This window comes from Rousettus aegyptiacus, unplaced genomic scaffold (assembly GCF_014176215.1).
Source record: "Rousettus aegyptiacus isolate mRouAeg1 unplaced genomic scaffold, mRouAeg1.p scaffold_m13_p_7, whole genome shotgun sequence".
In the NCBI taxonomy this organism is placed as follows: Eukaryota; Metazoa; Chordata; class Mammalia; order Chiroptera; family Pteropodidae; genus Rousettus; species Rousettus aegyptiacus.
This window is the reverse complement of record NW_023416310.1, coordinates 73,038,030-73,058,614: the sequence shown is the minus strand read 5'-3', so window position 1 is coordinate 73,058,614 and position 20,585 is coordinate 73,038,030. Positions and strand designations below refer to the sequence as shown.

The following is a 20,585-nucleotide window of genomic DNA, read 5'->3' as shown; positions in this document are numbered from 1 at the left end:
CGCTGTTTTTAGGTTCCGGCTGGTACCTCTCGGCCCTGTTCAGCTGTCGCCTTTTTTGAGCTCAGCACTGTCATTTACCCTGCGGACATCGGAAACGTTTATTCTTGGTAGTAATTCTCTTAGTCACGATATAAAGCGATTCTTTTTAACATGTCCTAAACGTGTCTGTTCCAAATGTCAAAGACTCCCCCAGCCAGGAGTCGTTCGTTCATCAACAGGTCTGTTTGTGCCTCGCCCACAAGCCTCGTGATTTTGTAGGCATCCACCGTATTCCTCCTCAGCCGCCTCTGTTTTAGGGCAAACGTTGGAGTGTTCGGGGGAGTTGTGGGATGTGCTCCCCGAAATAGCAGCGGTGATGCTTAGCTCCCCCTCCCTCTTCCCCACGTAGGGAGATGTTCTTCACCACCATGGAGAGCCACCTTCTGCGCTGCAAAGTGCTGGAGATCATCTTCCTGCACAGCTGCGAGAGGCCCACCCGCCTGCCCTTGTCCCTGGCCCAGGCCCTGTATTTTCTGAACAATTCCACGTCACTGCTCAAGTGTCAGGTACGCGTGTCCCTGCCTCGAACACCCCTGTCCTGATCCCTGAGGAAGGCACTGATTAGCGCGTGCTTTCGCTGTCTCCGCAGTCGGATAAAACGCAGTGGCAGACGTGGGATGAGCTGGTCGAGCACCTGCAGTTTCTGTTATCCAGCTACCAGCACGTCTTAAGAGGTAAGGAGCGCCGTTCACGGCGAGAGGTGTGGGAGCGGACGGCGGGGGTCGCTATGAACGGGAGGTACAGAGGGTTCTCGTTTGCGAACCCACACAAAACATCGTTCCTTGGCTGAACCTATAAGGAACCAGGGGTGACGCAGCTGGAACCACAGCTGTGAAATAGAAGAATTCACAGACGCTGGCTACGGCAGGTTACACTGTGGCCCTCCCAAGTATTAGGCCGTGCTGGTGAGCAGGAGTCATCGCGATGTGAGACGTGGTCACTGCCGGCCTGGCCCGTCACCGCGATGTCTTTGTTGGGTCAGTTACGCAGTGACCACAGACATTGTCAGCATCCGTCTGTAGGGTGCAAATACAGAGCAAATCTGTGGCAAGGGGGAAGGTAGCGTCTGTCAGTGGCTCTGCTCAAATCATAGGCGAAGCTGGGGACAGCCAGGCTCCTTAACACCCAGGAGACAGCTAGTCACGAGGACAATGGTGCAGGAGCTGCTTCAAGTGAGAATGGTTTACTGGCCAAGGATTAACGAGGCCCCTGGGAAAACCGATGTGATTGTTAATTACAGGAGGAAAGACGGTAACTTTAGAGGCAAGAAAGCACATTCCCGTTGACGTGATGCCCGTACTGTTCTTGCCAGAAATCCAGACCTAAATCCAATCACCAGAAAGGTCAGACAGACCCGTTCTGAGGGCCCTTTTGCGAATAACTGACCTGCACTCTTCAAAAGTGCCCATTTCTTAAAAACGAAGGAGGACGGAGGAGCTGGTCCCCGTTAGAAAGAAGCCCCAGCACAGGAACACGAAATGCAAAACCCGAGCCTAGAGGGGACGTTGATCAGAAAGAAGCTACAAAGGACATTACTGGGACGATTGGCAAAATTTAAATAGATTAAATAGAATTGTGTTAATAGTAAATTTCTAACTTTTGATAATTATAAAAGTAAATGTTCTCGATCTTGGGGAGCCCGTACTGGATCACTGGGGGGCAGAGAGGCAGAGCGTCTGCGGCTCCTTCTCAGGCAGGAAAGCGGAACGGCGCGTATGTAAAAGTGACCGGCCGTGACCTTGTCGAGGCAGGTTTAGCTCCGTACCGGCCCTTGGGGAGGTAAGACAGTGCTTAAACCCGCGGGCCAGAGCTGAGGAAGCTGCTGCAGACGTGGGCACAAGGCCGGGGTTTAAGTCCTCGTCCCGGCACGGCCCGTGTTGGGCAGCTAACCTCAGGTCTCTCGACCTGTTTCTCCCTTCTGTCGAGTGGGGACAGTGATATGTAACCTGCCAAGGCCGACTGCACATGGTTGTGAGACAAAGCTAGTGGTCAGCAGGAGTGGACCTCTGCCCAGCCGGGAGGAGGCTGTGAGGAGACTGTGCTGCAGGCTCTCGGCACTAAAACTCAACAACGTGCACCGTCAAGGCCACGACACGTGGTTGCGTAGTCTGTGCGGTTTTCACACTGTCCACAGTATGTGTCCTTAGCACAAAGCCCCAGCCTCGGCCCCACTGAGGTTTACGTCGGTTTCTTTTGGCGATCTAGCAGAACGTTTAATGGGAAAGCAGCTTGGTTTGGTTTCAAGTTCACCTGTAACACTTGCCGTTCATTTGTTTTGTTTCCCGGGGACTACACTGGGGTCAAGGGCGATAGGGTTTTATTTCAGAATATCCTTCTGCTTCGAATCAGGGTGAGGAAGGCCTCGGACCAGCACACGGAATAAGCGGCTGTGCCCAGTGCTGTTGTATCTTTCGTATCCTCTCTGGCTTCTTTAGAGACCAAGAGTCAAGGAGGAGACAAAAATATTTAGAACCAGAGGTTTAAAAAGTGTCCTACAAAGAACACTGTACTCTGAAACAGTGTCCTACAGTGTCTTACAAAAGACACAGCTGTGGTGGCCTGAAATGGCCCTCCGTGTTCTCGTCAGTGGGTATTTGACAGTGAGGACTCTGCCTCTTCCAGGGGTCTGAGGACGTTGTTGAAGGCACTGAGGTCGGGCAGCCTGCACTGTGCGGCCCCGACAGTCGGGGGACGAGGGATGAGGTTTGGCCTTGTCGCGTGTTGGGAGAGAAGAAAGACTGGGTGAATTCACATACACTGGTTTCTGTCATCCTCTGACCTCAGGAAGGTATCGTCCCCTTTTACAGACGGGAAAGCAAAGGCCGAGAGAAAAGTAAACGCAGAGCCAGGAGTCACTCAGGCCTGTCGCCAAAGTCTGTGTGCAGTGAAAACGCACTAGAAGGAATGACTTTTCTATGAAATCACTGGGTGAGAGTCTTAGGAATTTCCATGTCCTCAACTGTATACACGGTTAAATCACTTCTGTTTAGACCCTTGACCTTGGGCAGAAGTGTATCCCAAACCTCCACATTTTACAAATGTTCCCACTGACGGCAGCGCAGTGCCTCCGAGGTGTGGACGCTGGGCCAGCTGCTGAGCTCCCGCTCTCTGGCTGCGAGCAGCTACCCCCCACCCCGCCACCCCCGTTCCACAGCCGTGTGCAACTCAAGTTGGAGCATGAGCAAAATCACAAATTGCTATACGCCAGGTTTCCTGATACTTGTGAATAGTCCTCGTATCTTGAAACTATGAATTCTAGGGACATAAACGTAATGTTTGTAAATGAACAAAATGCACGCCTCTCCTGAATTCCACTCCGCTGGACTGCTTAGCCAGATGGGCCCACGGATGTCCAGCATCAGTGTGCTCCGAGGAGAGTCACACACACAGCCTTCCCGCAGTGAGCCCAGTCCACAGAGGGGAGAAAAGCAGGCACTCGCAAGGTCAGCTGACTGCAGACATTCCCCCAGGCAACTGATATTTACTGCCTGCCTGCCTCTCCGCCTGGCTCGCTGGGCATCGGTAAGCCCCACGCCGCCCCTGCCCTCCTGGGGCTTACTGCCGACTGAAGGGATGGCCCTTAAAGAATCCCACAGGTACCATAGTTACAGTTAAATGCTATAAAGGGAAATACAAGCGCACAAAGTATCAGGACCGAATCTATTTTTGGAGGGACCTGGGAAGGCCTTCTGAAGAAGTGGTCCTTCAGCTGAAATATGAAGTTCCGGGGTTAGCCTGGCAAATAGGACGGCAGTTTTCCAGAAGGAAAAAACAGTAGGTTCAAGGTCCCTGAGGCGGGAAGTTGCTTAGTGAGTCCAAGGAACACAGAACAAGCTAAGCAGGACTGGGACGTAGTGAGCAAGGGAAGAACAGCCAGAGACGAGGCTGGAGGAAGGGACAGGACGGGGCGCGAGGGGCCTCGGGCCAGGTTAGGGAACGTCAGCTTGACTCCAGGAGTGAAGACAGACCATCGACGTGGTTTTCAATCAGTCAGGTTGCTCTCCCCGATGTGGGGCGGACGGTCTGGTGCCAAGGGTGTGGGTGGAATAGGAGGGAACCACAGAGCCGTGAAGATCAGTTGGACAGGACCTGGGTGGCCAAGCCTGAAGGATGACTCCCAGGGGTCCTCCGTTACTCACGTGCAGAGAAATGGAGAAAGAGATCTGCAGAGAAGACAGGAGCTCAGTGTGACTTCCTAGGGTGGGGAGTCCAATAGCGACGATGGTGATGCGGTACCATGGTGACGATGGTGATGATGATGTGATGTGGTGGTGGTGGTGGCGGTGAACTATTTGGTCTCCTTTGATCTAGCACAGCTCCAGCCTTTGTCTTTCATAATACAGACATTATTGAAGAGCCCAAGCCAGTTATGTCGTAAAACGTCCCATAATTGGGGTTGTCTAATTATTTCCTCATGATCGGATTCACGTAAATCCTATTGCCAAAGACACTGACTAGATGGCTAGATGGAGACGTTCCTTCCTCCCTGGGCGCCTGACGTCCCGTTACTGGTGACGCTGAGTTTGATCACTTGGTTAAGGTAGTGTCTATCAGACTTCGCCGTTGTTCTTATTTATTAGTCAGTATTCGGAGGGTAAAACTTTTGAGACTGAATATCCTCTTCAGCCTTTCACTCAAAGATGTAGCATCCATTGATGGTTCCTACCTAAATCAATCATTATGTTAGATTGAAAGGTGGTTGGTTACTTTGGTTATACATTTCTATTACATTTCTTAACTGGCCTTCTGGAAAAAGGGCCTTTCCCTTCTCCCTCTCCTTTGTTTTTAACTGTGGACTCAGGGCTTTTTAAAATTCAATGTTATAATCCGTTTTCTGTCATTTCTTATGATCACACTGTCCCCAAACTGGCCAACAGGAGCCCCCTTCAGGCTGGCTCCCTCGTCCTTTTGACGCGCCCCCCTCAGTTGGTAAGCACTGCCTTACTTCCATGTAAAGGTGTTCTAGGTTCACCTTGTAATTTCCTTGCCATGGTCCTGGAATCAGCTTTTTCTACCCAAAATTTCTCATTTCTCAGTGGGGAGTGAGGAATAGTATAAGAAACCAAGATCTGAGTGTTAAGTATGCTGATTGCTACTGGGGTGTCTGCTTCTAGGCCCTTTCTGGCAAGAGCTGGCAAATCATTCACTTTAAAAAGTATGTGAGTTAATACTGATACCTGTTTCGGCTCCCAGAGAATAATAATTCTTCTCCTATTCTATAACTGAATCCCTTCTCCCATGATAAGAACCCTTGTTCTCAACAGAAATGTATTTACTCTTTTGGTCTATCTTATCATACCTACCAAATGGTTCCTTTAAAACGGAATTACTACAATAAACCAAAACCCACATATTTAATAAGTAAATGTTCAACATTTCTTTGCAATTCTTCCATATTTAGGATTAATCTCCCTGAAGATATCCAAAATTCACATGAATATTTTTCAAGTGGTTATGTTCATTTTAAATAGTTTCATTGTTTAATAGAGATTCACTATTTAAGTCAACAAAGGGAAAAACTAAAATGTAATATAAATTTTTTTTAATATGAAAAGCTTGAGGACCAGAGAGAACCAAGAACCATGGACCTTTTGAACACGGAATGACCACGGGTCCTCACGTGGCCTTTGCCCTGTATCCCCATAATTAATCAAGTCTTTGCCCAGACCCTACCTACCAAAGTGGGACTTCATCGTCTTAAATGAGAAAGGACTAAAAAGCCATTCGGCACAGTCACCTGACTCTTTCCCTCTTGCAGAGCACTTACGGAGCTCAGTGATCGACCGAAAAGACTTAATCATCAAACGGATTAAGCCCAAGCCCCAGCAAGGCGACGACATCACGGTGCTCGACGTGGAACAGCAGATCGAGGCCTTCCGCGGCCGCCTGGTCCAGATGCTGGGGGAGCCCCTCGTCCCCCAGCTCCAAGACAAAGTGCACCTGCTGAAGCTCCTGCTCTTCTACGCCGCGGACTTGAACCCCGACGCGGAGCCCTCCCCCCAGGACCTGAAGCAGCCCCTGAGGTCCTTCTACGCCCTCAACACCAAGAATACCTCCTGAACTCCACCTGCGACTACTGGGAAGTTCTAAATGTAGAAAAAAGTAGAAATCTTATAGGACCAAACCTATCTTATTTATCTGTAGGTTATAACAACTTTCTCTTCAGTAAATACTTTTTATAATCCTATCTTAGCCTATTCTCTAATATGGCTTAAGTATATACAAGGTGTATATATTTTTTAATAAATTATTTATCTATACTTTTTTTGAAACAGGTAATACTACATGCACTTATACGTTTCACATTTCCATTCAAGATGTGAAAAAGAATCCCTCTGCTGAACACATTCTAGACATCAATGTTGTTACTCAAGGTACTGACGACCTGTTTCGAAAAAGAGACGTATTCACTTCTCCCTAACGGAACACAAATGTCGATGTAAGACCTGCTGTACTGCCCACGAACTTGGCTCTGTGGCCAGTGTATTAAGATCTAATGTAATGGGGGAGAGGAGGGGAGGTCAGAAACAAAGAGATGAGTGTGTTACAAAACAAATACGAACGACACTAAAAGGACATAATAAAGAGGCAATCGTTTTTCAAAATACCAAGTTCAACACTCGGGCTTCATGACTGTGAGTGGGCAGGATGGAGTGACTTCTTAACAGGGCAAAAAAAACAGTCGTCCACCCTGGAAAGCAGAACGGACTTTTATTGTCAAAACAAGTAGAGTGCAAGCCTAACAGAAGACAAATAAGTTAGTTAACGGTCTGGTCGTCCGAGGCTGCGGGGCCTCGCTACCGAAGGCCAGCTCAGCTCCTGCGGTGGACGTGCTCCCGTCCAAAGCCAAGTCCGCCGGGACTTGAGACCGACCACACCCACGGGGAGGAGGGAGCTCCGTGCTCATGCAGGACGAGGCCCCCCTGGGGAAGTGAATCTGGGGGGCGCGACTGCTTGCCAAAGTGTTCTCATTCTCCCGCCTCTCGCGTCCTGGCCCCTCACGGGAACCTCAAGGCTATCACCTACGTGCCGTTCCCGCCTTCCTCACTTTAAAAAAGCTCCAGTCCATTTACCTACACTGCACCAGCAGGCCGAATGTACTCCCTTAGCAAGTTTTCAACCAAACTGGAGTTAAATTAATCTCATTTTCAAGTGCTACAAAGGACGAGCGGGACCCACGTTTGCTCAGGCCCCGCAGGGAAGACCAGCCCCGCCGGAGAGCGGCTCCTCCTGGGCCCAGGGAGAGGGTCCTCACCGCGGCTGGCTTCTGCACGTGCCCGATCTCAAACAGACGGCAGGTCCCCCGGCTGCCGGGGCTGGAGCGCAGAGCGGCACCGCCCAGCGGGCCAGCGAACACCTGTGCGCCGCAGCCGGCCACGCTCACCGGCTCGCGGTGGAGCGGGCCAGGCCTCGCTCTGGGAGCGACTCAAGCGTTCACCTAGTAAGCAGCGGTCAGTCTCGTCTAGGCTAAATGACACGAACATAGCAACGAGGCCCCAGACCTCACTGCCGGGAGTATTCAGTCTAAACTAACACGACACTCGATGGCCCCCCGCACAGGACACGCTTCACACTGCTGTTTCTCAACAACCCACTCTGTCTCCGGCTCCAGCCTCGGTTTAAGTGGTTTAAAAGACAGACAAAGCCCCCAAACCTCTCTCATGTCAGAGCCAAGGTAAAAAGGAAACGGGTGCCAGACACCCTCTACCCCGAGTCCCTGGGAGAGAGAGCTCTAGAAGCCGGTGGGCGTGAGCACATTCAAGTCGCGGGGTTTGAGGTTATGGGTGCGTGGTGCTGGTTTCTTGCCTTCCACCACTGGGACGTCCAGCTTGGGCGGCTTGAAGGCAGCGGGGTCTTCAGCTGTTCGGGTGGCCTGCGTGCGGATCAGATCTATGGGCGAAGGCTTCTGGGCCCCTCTGTAGGCCTGGGTGGCAAAGCCTCCTGCAAAAATACACCAGAGCAAAGGATTTCAAAATCAGGAGGCAGCTCCCAGCACGCGGTAAAACGCCCGCCACACTGCTCTCTCCGAAGGCGCCGCCTTACCCGAGTCGAACTTCTGGAGGGCCCTCGGTCCAAAGAGGCTCCATTTATCTGCCGAGGTTCTGTCTTTATCCCCACTTCCAGAATCCATGGTGCTAAGGTACGGGCCAGGTAAGGCTGCAGGGGGCCCAGAAGGGAACCAGCCTCTGCAGAGAAAGAATGAGACTCGTCCTAGTACAGCCTCCTCCCGCCCCTCCAGGGGTGTCTCGCGCCGACTCCCCCTTTCACTCTGGGCACACAGGCTCAGGTGCCTGTCCCGCACGGCCCCGCGAAGGGCTCACCTGGACTTCTGCTTAGGGGAAGAGTGCGGGGTGCCGCCGGGGCTGGACTGGGCCGAGGCCGGCTGTTTCTCTTCTCTCGTTCGCTCTCCACTCTGTAATGTTAGCTTCTGTTCAGGTGGGTGAGAAGAGAGACTTTTTAAAAATCGGAGCCAATGCAAAATGGCAGAGTTTGGGTAGAAACACCCCGGTTCACACCAAGTCCGGGCAAAAGGAAAACGCTAACAGGCGGAACGATTTTGGATGACAGGACAGACGTTCCCTTGAGCTTGCCGTGCTAGCTTCCCTCTCTCAAAACACCACACTCATCCCGCAGTGCCTCTCCCGCATCTCTGTACTGAACACCACACGAGAGCTTTTAATTCTCCCTCGCTCGCCCAGCCAGCAAGCGGAAGGGCCGGGACGCGGGGCCTGGCCGGTCCCCTCCCTGCCTCTGCTGCCGCGGTCAGCAGGCCGCTCCTCCCCCGCCTCGCCTGCCCCACGCCCACCCTCCCCTCCCATCGCCGTCGCCATGGCTCAGGGTTTCCTCCGCTGTACACCTACCTCTGACTACGGACCAGCGGTCCGCTGGGGGGGAGACAAATTTACTTCCCACGCCTAGATCACGGTCCCGCACTGTCTGTGCACCACGTCCAGTGTGCCCACGTTTAGCCCAGCTACATTCCAAACAAACAACCGTGACCAAATTTTCTCAAACACTCAACACATCGGTTTACGGAAGCTGGCATTTCAGCCAGCCGCATGCTCTGTTCCTGAGGCCGAGATACGGTAACAGGCAAAAGTCAATCCTACTGTTACGCGGGGAATTACTCAACAGGAATTCTCGCACCTATCCTGGGAAGCTGTCAGTGCCAGGGACCTCTCTAGAAGCACCTGTGCTGTCCGAGAGCTTAAACTGGCACCCTGACTCCCCACAGCACTGGTTCTTAAACTCAGTGTGCACACATCCTCTGGGATGCTCACTACGAAGTGCGACCGGCGGCGACGACCCCGCGCGGCCCCCCACGGGCCGCCGGCTGCACGCCCCCTCCCACCCGCCTCTCCCCCACTCCAGGGACAACGCCGGAGCGCGGGGGGACCAAGACAGAAAAGGGCAACAGGAAACTTGAGTTCAGGTGCTGTGACTAGCTAAACGTATGAACGTGGACCTCGGTCTTCGTTTATAAAACACAAAAAATTGTATCCACCCCACGGGATGAAGATGAAGGTTAAGTGAACGCGAGTGCCGCACAAACTCTGCAGCACTAAGTATGAAGTGGTAGTCCCTGGAACAGTCGTCTGGGATTATTTTATTCATACAACTATTTGGTCACCGTTAACCTTACCAAAAATTATTCTTCATTTATTGCAATTTTACAAATAAAAGAGCAAAAACATTCCGATTCTACATTTGCTTTTAACTTTTTTAAAGAGCAAACACAGAGCATGGCGTTCCTTGCCAGCTCAAGTGTCACCTCTGTCCGGACTGCCCGACCCTCCTCTCTCCCCCTCAGGGTCGAACACTGGGACACGAAGTGACCCACGCCGGCTCCGCTGTTCCGACCGGGCTCACACCCGTCACACGCCTAGGTGCAGAAGCTCGCTTCACCCTCCTGCCAGACGCCCTGGCTCTGTGACGGACAAGCAGGCGGTGCCACCGCAGCGGGGTGGGGGCGGCAGTCCTGGTTCCTTGCCCGGGTCGCCCCACGTCACTCAGCCCCAACCGGCTGAGCTGGCAACTGCTAAACCACAGCCACATCTCAAACTACGCATGACGAGGGTTTGGCTTTTTTAGGTCCCCGAGAAGCAGACTCACGTGGAGCGCCTCTGCCACCCGCAGGTACTTGGTCTCCTCGGTAGTGAGGCCCTTGTGGGGGGTGTAGCCGGCCTCTCTCAGCCCCGCCTGCTGCTCGAAACGCTGAATGCTCTCCTGGGTCTGTTCTGGGAACAGGAGACGACAGTCACTCCCATTGCAGGCTGGCGGAGGACAACGCAGGTACCCGCCGCCCGCCCCAGAAGCAGGTGGCCACACGGAGCACCTGAGCAGGGCTCCCCAGAGCAGTGGTGATGGGGCTCGCGCGAAGGTCCTCTAGCCAGGAGGTCACTCCCGAAGGGGCACACTCCTTGTCTTCCTCCTCTTTGAGCACTGACACTCTCTTTGTACTTAGAAACGCAGCATGGAGAAGCCAGCTGACATTTGGAAACAATGGAAGTTCTCCAAATACAGTTTCCCAGGAGACCCACCCAAAGACTTCACCGAAGAGAAGCGGGCCACATTTCAGCAGGATGGCACCCAGGTACCAATGGGATCCAAACCGCAGAGAACGTGCCTTGAGCTAGCCAAGGTCTACCGAGCTAGTATCTCTACCGAACGTGCTTCTCCCGGTGTGGCCCACGGGCCACTCAGCGTCAGCTCAGCCTGACCAGTTCAGCCTGACCGGCTCAGCTCGTAATCAGTCGTTATACTGTGGAATGACTGACAGCTGAACTTTTAGCTTCATCTGCACACACATTAACACACCCCTACACACAGGAATGTGACACCTGTGGACTGGTCCACATGACAGATGTTCTTTATGAAGTCACTCCCTTCGAAGGGACATTTTATTTCCTTTACAACTTAGTCATTCCCTTTGAGGGACTTTATTTCCATCAGAAATAGAACCATAGAGGGGAAAAAAATAAATATAAAGATGTTTTCCAGCTACTAAAAACTAAAAACTTAAAAGGCAGGAAAGGGTTTAATGCATCACGGTCCCCCCATTACAAAGATTTTAAATGCAGGTATTTTTTTAAATTTTAAGATTATAGCGACATCAAAAGCTCATGGCAGTATTAACTGAAAAAAAAGGCATGTCTACAACATCTGCAGTTCTAAAACAACACGCATGTGTGGGGAAGTGAGTAGCCACGTAAGTGTCAGAGTACCAAGAGCACTCGGGGAGTCAGAACCTTCTGCGCGCTGTACGCGACTCTCCATGGGGAAGAGGCGCCCTGCAGAACGACGGCCTCTCGCTCTGCCCGAGCATGGGCTCCAGCTTGCAAGGGACAAGCAGCAGTTGCTGATTCAAACGGTGTGTTTCCATGTGATTAAGAGAAAGTCCAAGTAAGAGTCTGGACTTTTGGTTCTTGGGCGAGTTTTCCAGGAACTGCCTAAGACAAACTGATGCCCCCGAGAGCAGATAAACAAGGGCGTCCGATTTCGAAACTGTGCCGCTACATGCCCTGTCCCTGGCAGAGGCTGCTGCTGACAAGCGGAGCTGTGTGTCTAATAACCGTTAGTGTCCCACAGCGACTGGAGGGGCCCTCCAGAACCACGGCTCTAAAAGAAATACAGGCTCTCACTTCTGGTCTCCTTAGGACTACAAATCACACATCAGTCAGACTAAGGAAGCCTGACACACCAAACCTGCATCAAGGTCCAGGAAGGAGAACAACTTTGAGACATTTAACTAAAAAATGATAACAGGCAGGTGACGGATGGCTCCGAGTGTCCCCCCTCAGCAGCAGCTCCTGGCCACTGAGCGCGCCCCGGGTCATCTAACCCTCCCTCCAGCTGCTGGCCAGTCTCCTTCACTAAGAAACTTGCCCCGGGCCGCACAGACGCGGGGAATGAAGGCCCTGTCGGCCGGGCAGAACTGCACGACCGTGACCGAGACCGAGACAAAGCTTCCACGTCAGCGGAGCTCCGGTGCTGGTGACTCGGCGGCCACGCTGACACCCGCCAGGCGCGTGCCGGACAGGCTAACGAGGCGGGCCTGCGGAAACCCCTAAACTCTTGCTGCCCCGTCTCCACTCTGTTCCGAGGGTGCAGAGCGCTTACTTGTGATCAGAGAATTCATGATGACATGGGTCGCTTTAGCCTTCACCACGGGGACTTTGTCCGTACTGTCAGTGGCCGATGACAGGGTCACGGCAGGGGAGGAGACACTGGCCTCTCCTTCCTCCACCTGTTCGAGAGGAGAGAGGCAAGGAGGCACTGAGCAGAGCTGGGGAATCACACACCCAGCCTTGGGGGAAGAAGCTACTAAAATCCCTTGAATGTGATACTAAGGAACTACCTGAAGGGAGGGTTTGTACCATCCAGAGTGACAAGAGATAAAGACATTACATGAACATCTCAAATTTATACAAGTGGGAAAGCCAGAATCTGAAACTCGGAGGGACCTTCCCAGCCCATCTGTCCCAAAAGACAACACTACAACCTTCTGCTAAGCACCAACCTCGTCCAGGCCCGAGGCTGGCTTTTGCTCAACCCATCACGGCATTCACTAGGCAGCTCCTGCCTCCAGGCCATGAGAATCCCCGAGAGGGCCTGTCACACAGACTGCTGGGCCAGAGCGGATTCAGTAGGCTTGGGTGGGGCTCCCGAATTTACATCTCTAACAAAATCCCAGGTGGTGCTGATGCTGCTGCCCCCCCCCCACCACGTTTTGAGGACCACGGTTCTAAAGGTTCAAGGAATGATCTTTAAAAAAATAATAATACTAAGTCTACGTGGCTCCCAATGTTCCACGAGAGCCAAGCTCGCCACCTAGTCATCCGCGCTCAGGACTGGCAGGGAGGCGAGAACGGGGTTCGCTCTTTGCCTCCGCGTCGCCGAAGGAAGTGAGAAAGCGGGGAGCACAGTGCGGAAGGTTGTGGCCCCACACAAACCGGGATGTGTGCTGTTCGACGGTGACCTTGCCGGAGCAAGACGCGCGTCTCCGCCCCCTTCCTCGGAAGGCAGCAGACGTCAGGGCAAAGGCAAGAGGGCGCCGACCGGCAGGCCGGGCTGTCCTTCGAGCGCCGTCAGCTGCCCCGGCCGGGCACGGGCCAACGGGAGGCCCGGTCTGTGCCTCGTGAGGCGGGCGGTGGCCCTGCGAAGCACTGTCAGGCGCCGTGCCTGCTCGTTCCCTGCCGCCGCCTCCGAGGCCACCGGCTGGGCGCTGCGGGCAGGCCGCCAGGGTCCTGCTCCCCCAGCTCGGCCAGTCCCCTTTACACAAAATGCTCGCTACTCGAGAGCTGACTGGGTCAGATCTCATGAGACGGCGGGCCTCGGGAATTTCCCGCAGGGCTGTAGGGGACGCTTTTGTAGACAGGAGGTCCCTGTCCTGAGAGCTTAAGGGGAGGGGTGTGGGGGACCCATTAGAAAGGAAGAATGACACGGCTCTACTGAGTCACAGTTTCGCTGGGAGCCAGGAGTCCTGATATGTCAGGGACACACCTAGTATGTGTCAAATCCTTTATTTTACCCCCACGACATCTCCACCAAAAGGATTCCCATCTCTCAGATGGAGAACTGTGGCTCAGGGGCGAAGCTGTCTGCCCAAGGTCACTGCCAACACGTAGACCATCAGGGGATTCACACCCAGGTCTGCCTGTGGACTTCCTGTCCCGCCCGGAGCTGTCCCTCAGCTCAAAGTTCAGTGAAACTGCATCTGCAGGTTAAATGGCCGCATGTGAACTAGGCAGGCCGAGTTTACTCAGGTGACGGTACCCCCTTTCCCGCATCTTTGGTGACTGGAGTCAAAGGTGACAGAGGCACAGTCCCTGCAGGCAGCAGTGACGCCTGCGACGAGCGGGTGCGGTCCCGTGCAGCTGGACTGCACGCAAGGGCCGCGGGAGCAGGTGCGGGCGCAACGCGGCGCGTGGCGGTCTGGGTGTCGTGGGCGGGCGAGGAGCCGGAGGAGGGGGCGGCCCTCACAGAGAAGGCCCCGGGAGGCGGCCGCGGCAAGGGGCGGGCCGCGTGAGACGTCGGAGAGAGCCGACTTCCCCCACTCAGGACGAGTGTTTTTCTGGAACCTGCTTTATGCCAGGTCCGCTGCTCGATACTAAAGCTAGGGTTCAACACTGGCCACAGCTCCTGCCTGCAAGACGCTAATGGAAGGTCACGAGGTAACACGGGGCCTGTGACAGGCCCACGCTGCAGTGGACAGCTCAGAGGGAGAGGCGACCATCTCATTGGGAGGATGGAGGAAAATCCTTACAGGAGAGATGTTTGTGCTACGGCCTATCGGGACCATTTGTCAGGGAGGCGTAGGAGGCCAGGACGCGGGCTGTAAACGCTCCAGGCAATGGAGCAGTTGAAGCCCAGACCTCGAGGCACCAAACTCCCTGTGAAGCGCTCAAAATGAGGCAACGCGCAAGGCTGGACCAGTGCAGGCGCGCGGGCCGGCCCGGGATCGCGCAGAGCCAGACCAAGGAGCCCGCGTTTGACGCTGGGAGGTGGGGTGAGGAGGGGGAAGGACAGAGGAGACTCAGGTAGAAGACGTGGCCATTCCAGTTTGAATTAAAAAGTAAAAAAGGCCCACCGACTCCAGCTGAGGCACGGAAAACGCATACAGGGACTGGCGGCGGCCTGGAGCCGCCTCGGCTCCCGGGGCAGCTCCCGGGGCTGTGGAGGAGAGCGAGGGGGCAGGCCTTGCCGGGGTGGGGGGCAGTCCGTGGGGGCAGGTACCTGGGCGAGGTGCTGGTATTTGCGCTCTGGCATCACTGGCTTCCAGGGGATGCTGCCCATGTCCGCGGGAGGAGGAGTCATGGGCGCAGGGTCCTCCAGGGCGTCATCATAGCTGAATGCCCGGCGGCACATCCCGATGGGCAGGGACATCTTGCCCAGAGGCCCACTGGGCTCAAGAGCTAAGAACAGAGACACCTCTCAGGATGGGTTCAGCGGGTGAACACACTAAGAGCTCTAAACTGACCTGTCGGCAGGAAAGCTCTGATGAAACACTCCTATTCTGGAATAGCGAACCCAGAACCCATTTGAGGAAAGGTAATCCGTAGTGCTAATTCCTTCTTTGGATTCTCCTCTGAACCCATTTAGTAGCCCTAAACCACTTACATGGATTAGAAAACCGAAGTTCAATGTAAATTTACCTGAGCAAGGTCACACAACTTCAAAGTGCAGTAAGGTCAAAACCCAATCCTTTCAGAGCTTTCAAAGCTTGTGTTCTTTATGCCATGGACTCTGCCCCTACGCAATGCCAACGCTCTCAACTTATGCAAGACTGAAGACTTGAAGTTCTTGTTCCTGTTTTTAGATGAGGAAAACAGTCCTAGAGGTGAACTGATTTGCCCGAGTTCATAAGGACAGCAGCCAATCCTCTGCCTCCCTACCTCACCAAGGCAAACAAAGCGCGACGAACAAGAAATATTTAAAACACTATGCTGTCCAGGGTTATCACTTGTTTCACATGTTCTGGATGACAAACAACAGAGCCGATCGCCAGCGCAGAAACTGCTCTCAGAAAGCCCTGCCAGCTGGTCCTGCCAGTCCCGTCGGCTGGAACTGACTGGAATGTCCCGCGGTGGGGCGGGCACCCCACCTCAAGGGCACTCGGCTCTGCCAGACTAGGGAGCAGAGTTCGTTCTGTTTACTAAGCCTTTCATAACAGAACTAATAATGTCCAGATCCTGCCTTCGGCATGACATTTGCCTTTTGCTAAAATTATACAATCACTCTCCAAGACACCGACTTGAGGGGCAGTAAGTCCAAAACCAGCAAAGACACTTTGTTTAAACAGCAAAGGGACCAAGCAGCTACCAGGATTATTACTATTATTAATAATTACTAATAAATCCATAAAAACAGAATGAGGATCAGTGGCTGCCAAAGCTGGGGGAGACGCTGCGGGGTGGAAAGTGACCACACGTGGGTATGAGGTTTTCTTTTTAGGGTGATGAACGTGTTCTGGAATGAGACAGTGGTCATTGCCACACAACCTTGTGTATAGTAAAAACCACTAAATTATTCATTTTAAATAGATGAATTTCATAGTATGTGAATTATCTCAAAACAAACACACGAGCAAATAATAACTGCCAAGTGCTCTTCCTTGCCAAGTAAGTACATCCGTCATCTTACCTCATCCTCATAAAGCAGATATCCTTCCCATTCTCCAGCTTAGAAACCTGAGGCACAGATCTCAAGCGACACCCAACCGGTATGCGTGGTGGGGGCTAGAAGGCGTCTCAGCCAGCGTCACCCGCGACGGGCACTGCCCCATGCTCCCCACGCGACAGGTGTTAACAGGACGAGTGCCACGCTAAGGTCTGGGCCAGACACAGGAGTTGATGGTGACCACGCGACAACGAAAGACAAACTAGAACACCAGCTGATGAAGTCAGACACTGGAGAGGGATCGATACTGGGAGACGGGGAGACGCCGATCACGCCGGTTAATTTGGGAGCAATTTCAAAAACATCTTAAAGGCTCCCAAGTGCCATCCCAACAGCCTTCTTAAAATGAAGTCAGCTAATATATTTACTAGGATATACATTCCTACAAACAGAGACCCCGAAATTTTCTGGGCAGTATGTGCTTATTCACTACTACCTTTTAACTCACATTTTCACATATTTAATCTTTACCACAGCCCCGAGAAATAGGCACTATCCTCTGTATTTCACTGATTATCTAAAATTGAGTGATTCAGATTAGATTAAAAATCACTGCCCTTCCCACTAAAAAGTCCAAGGTGGGATCAATGACTTCAGTAACCCAAAAATGATTGCTCTATACAGACCCAGACTCATTAAATGCTGCTGTGAGCATTTTCATGGCCAAGTTCAATTCGTTGCCTTTAAACCAGGCTGGCGCCTTTTTGCCTAGACCTCCATTCCACCTGTCCCCCATATCTCCTAAGAAACGAAGTGAGTTTAATCATTTTGGTACATACTACGAGAACAACCCAATTTCTTCTGAATTCTTATCTGATGCCCTAGAAAAGTGATAAATTTATTACACCCTTGAGGGAAATGACTGGTCTCTTTTCAGTTAGATTTTGGGTTCATACCCTGGCTGGAAATATTTAAATGATGCCAATCCATTAAATCTAAATACTCTCCTGGTAACAGAGAATAACCATCGACATATGGTTTAAGGGCAAAACATGACTTGACCAAAAAGAATTAAGTTTACCAGGCACTTCTGATTGTCTCGAAGCCATTGAAAGACTGGGATCCAGGTGCTTTTTCTATATAGATTTCAGAGCTGAGTCCCTGCCACCTAATAAAAATAACAAAAAGCATTTTCTTACAGTGAACACCAAAGAATAGCTCCAATGCTGTTCTTTTGACAGGCACACACAGTTTTATGGCTTATTTACAAGGTTGAATCACACGTAAAAGAGCCAACGGGTAAGAAACATGATGGAAGGGAAAAAAAAAAAAAAAAAGGATAAAGTCAAAGGTCTCGCCACACCTGTGGCTGATGTCAACACCTATGACATGACAAAGACGATACACCTGGCGAAAAGGTCACCTTACCGGAGTGGAATGTGACGACTATGCTGAGAGGCAGATATTAATGAGGAGCATCGTCCAGGTGCAGCACATTAGCCAAGGTGCCAAGGAAGAGTCCGTCCATCCCAGAGGTTCTACGAAGAACAAACGACCCGCATCGGTACAGCCCTTCGCGGTCTGCCAAACACCTCCCTGTGCAGTCAGGTATTTTCCCCGTAACACAGTCGTACAAGAGGGATTACAAGTTTGTTTGTGTTTTCGTGTTTAAGCTAGGGCTCATGGTCCAAACAACTTAACCCGCAGCAAGGGGCTAGGTACCACAGCAAGGTAAATGCATTCTTTGTTGCTAACACTTGACTAATATTTATAGGGGTTTTATACAACTCTTATTTTGTGTTTGAACCCTTGCAGCAACCCTGCAGAGCAGGCATTATTTATCCCCAATTTAATAATGACAAGGAAACTAAGTCAGGAGATAAGTGATTTGTCCAGGATCACAGGATAAGTGGCCCATGTGCAAGACAGGGAGCTCTACCCCTGTTTTACAGGGGCGTTCAAATGAAGCCCTGAGAAAGCCACATTACTTGCATTCCAGCTTGCGACACTGCTCTCCTACCCTGACGGAGCACAGAAGGCACGCTAGTTAGTTCTTCATTTAAAGAGTACCGCAGAATCCAAAGTTCAGCCATCCTCTGGATCAAGGGAGCATTCCGACCCAGACAATCCCTTTCCACTCCCACTTCCCATTCCCCTCCCTCGCAGACCTCAAGCATCTCCCACACGGGATAATAAAAGACAAGGCCACCAGGATTTGAAAGGCCGAGTCTGACTCAACCTCCTGTCCCACCCTACGAGGCAGGGAAAGAATGAGATGAGGGTCGGAGCCGCGCAGGAGCCCAAGGTTCCCCGAGGGCAGGGCAAGTAGGAGGCTTAAGAGGTGACGGGGAGGGCGAGGAGTACGGGGGTCCCGGGCTAGGCCAGTTTGATCAAGTACAGACGAGGCCCAGTGCCTGGCTGGGCTGCAGGGGCATCATCAGAAAGAAGGCCCACTGGGGACCCCGGAATGTGGAGCGACAGACGCAAGGGCAGACCGGCCAAGGTAAGAGCCTGGAAAAGGGGAGGGGAGAGGCTCCGGGCCAGGGCTGTGGTGGGCGGCCAGGGGCGCGCCGCTCAGGATGAGCAGAGGACGCAGCCCCGGGGACCGCCAGGCCCGGCCCATCTAGTTACCTGTTTCGCCGCCGCGCAGCTGCCTGCAGCCCGAGCTCCGGCACTAATGGGGCTCCGAGCACCCACGTCCCCCGAGAACCTGTGGCGCGGTCTGGCCCCAAGCCATGGTGTGAGCGGTGCTGTACCCGTGGCGACACCGAAGGCCTCGGGTACGGACTAGAAAACGACAGCGGCCAGCTGGCCGGCGGCCTCGGTGATAAAGCCTCTCAAGATCGCGTCATGTCCCGCGAGACTTGGCCCGGAAAAACCCTCAGAGCATGCTGGGAGTTGTAGTCCATGATCGGAAAGGCCCCAGGATCTTAGCAGCACGTAAGCTAGTTAGAGATGAAAAGAGAGGGGACCCTTTTCCAGAAATAGCTGGGTTAGGCGTAGTTCATACAGAAGTAAAAAAAGGAGCAAACCCCATCTGCCTCCCCTAGGCGAGGCGGGCCTAATGTCATTCTCCTTTTACACTAAGGAAAGTGATGCTGGAAGAGGTGCCAGCTCAAATGTCGCATCCTGAAGGCAGGCTCGTTTTTTTTCTATAGGGTTTACAAATACGATAAAGCGTCAAAGCTTAGGAAGTAAAAGAATATTTTAACTAATCTACCCATGTTCCTTTCAACCCCACGCCCCAAGCTTGCCATCACAGCTCATCTCCAGAGGGAGATGGGGCCTGAGGGGTGGGTGTCACACTGAGGTTTCAGCATTTGACACTTGTCTGGCCCACTGGCAGGACTGAGAGACTTTCCTCAGGCAATTGTAAACCTGAGTGCCGTTAACAGGCCACCACTCGTGAGTGTGCTACGAATTAAAGTCTTTCCTAAATTCTATAATTAGCTTATGACTATCACGATTACACTGCAGTGTGATTTTGTTGTTGTTGTTAGGTGTTACTTTGTTAATCTGGAAATTTTAGAATACTGTATGCCATGATTTTTTACCCTCTGTGGAAGCAAAACTGACACCTTGCCTTCCCCTCCTCCATCAGGAGGAAGGGTTACACATCGCACTTTAGTCAGCAGGAGAGAAAACGGCACTTTGCACCCTTATGTAAACCAGAAGACGGGATCACCTTGTTTCACTCTTATCTCCAAATAATGGAAAACTCAAGACTTTCTGGAAGTTATGGACTTTCCGACAAACTTTACCTGTGCCTTTTGTGGCACTGATGTCCGAAGCGAGGTCATGATTGAGACAGAGGGTAGCCATGTGAGAAAAGTGCTATTTTGCACAAAGGACAGACTAACTGTAAACTCTTAACCTTCCTGATTTTATGGGGGTTTCCCCTTTAAATGGATATTGTATTTGGTTTTTTATCGGGGAGCTTATTTGTTTGAAGCCTAGACTCTCTTAGAAGCCTTCTTTGCAAGTAAACTAGTTTTCTAAATGATTTGGCTGCATAACTGAGGAGGGTTCAGTCAGTCACAATGGAATCCAATCCACAAGACCGAAGCTTCTCAGCTGCTTGAGCTCAGCCCATCTTTCTCAGCTCCTCGGGCAGATCTCTTGTGGTAACAGAGATTGTGCTCCACCTCTTTTCTGTGCTTTTTTTTCTGACTCTGGTTTTGGTTCTTAGCCAAGCCTGCTTCCAGTTCTGTGCAGTCACTTTATTTCCCTAAGAGCGGCAGCACCATTAGGAAGTTCTTCCTTGAAGTCTGTGTAGCTCTTGCCTGGGGGCAGACAACCGTCAAGGGACCCTGTGTGTGGCTGACCAGGAGATCTGGCTGTCTTGGTATGTATTGTTGTTTATAACATACACTTACCAGGAAACTAATTTTCTAAATGTTTTTGACTCCCGAATTGTCCTTTTGCAC

At 52.2% G+C, this 20,585-nt stretch overlaps 2 protein-coding genes across 6 annotated transcripts in view; one reads left to right on the top strand and one right to left on the bottom strand.

Annotated features, from left to right (window-relative positions):
- Nucleotides 1-9,744, top strand: part of SIMC1 (SUMO interacting motifs containing 1) — a 35,911-nt gene extending 26,167 nt beyond the window's left edge. Inside the window, exons 8-11 of one of the 2 annotated variants that reach the window (XM_016155143.2) lie at nt 389-545; nt 629-713; nt 5,798-6,118; nt 6,315-9,744. In XM_016155143.2, coding sequence (XP_016010629.2) covers nt 389-545; nt 629-713; nt 5,798-6,099 — 544 coding nt within the window. In that variant the 3' untranslated portion in view covers nt 6,100-6,118; nt 6,315-9,744. Of the gene's footprint in view, nt 1-388; nt 546-628; nt 714-5,797 lie in introns of both variants that reach the window. The other variant, XM_016155142.2, reaches the window with a different exon arrangement.
- Nucleotides 6,734-18,998, bottom strand: KIAA1191 (KIAA1191 ortholog). Of its 4 annotated transcripts, XM_036224249.1 has the most exons (10): nt 18,790-18,997; nt 17,587-17,696; nt 17,240-17,326; nt 15,195-15,348; nt 14,776-14,954; nt 12,160-12,286; nt 10,153-10,277; nt 8,361-8,467; nt 8,083-8,225; nt 6,734-7,980 (listed from the first exon to the last, which is right to left on the bottom strand). In XM_036224249.1, exons 5-10 carry the CDS (start codon nt 14,923-14,925, stop codon nt 7,772-7,774), a joined length of 861 nt encoding a protein of 286 aa, XP_036080142.1. In that variant the 5' UTR covers nt 14,926-14,954; nt 15,195-15,348; nt 17,240-17,326; nt 17,587-17,696; nt 18,790-18,997; the 3' UTR covers nt 6,734-7,771. The 4 variants fall into 4 exon arrangements, with proteins under 4 accessions (XP_036080142.1, XP_016010630.2, XP_016010635.2 ...); XM_016155144.2 differs by lacking the exon at nt 15,195-15,348 and having other exon boundaries at nt 18,790-18,998; XM_016155149.2 differs by lacking the exons at nt 15,195-15,348; nt 17,240-17,326.
- Between the last annotated feature and the right edge of the window lie 1,587 nt (nt 18,999-20,585).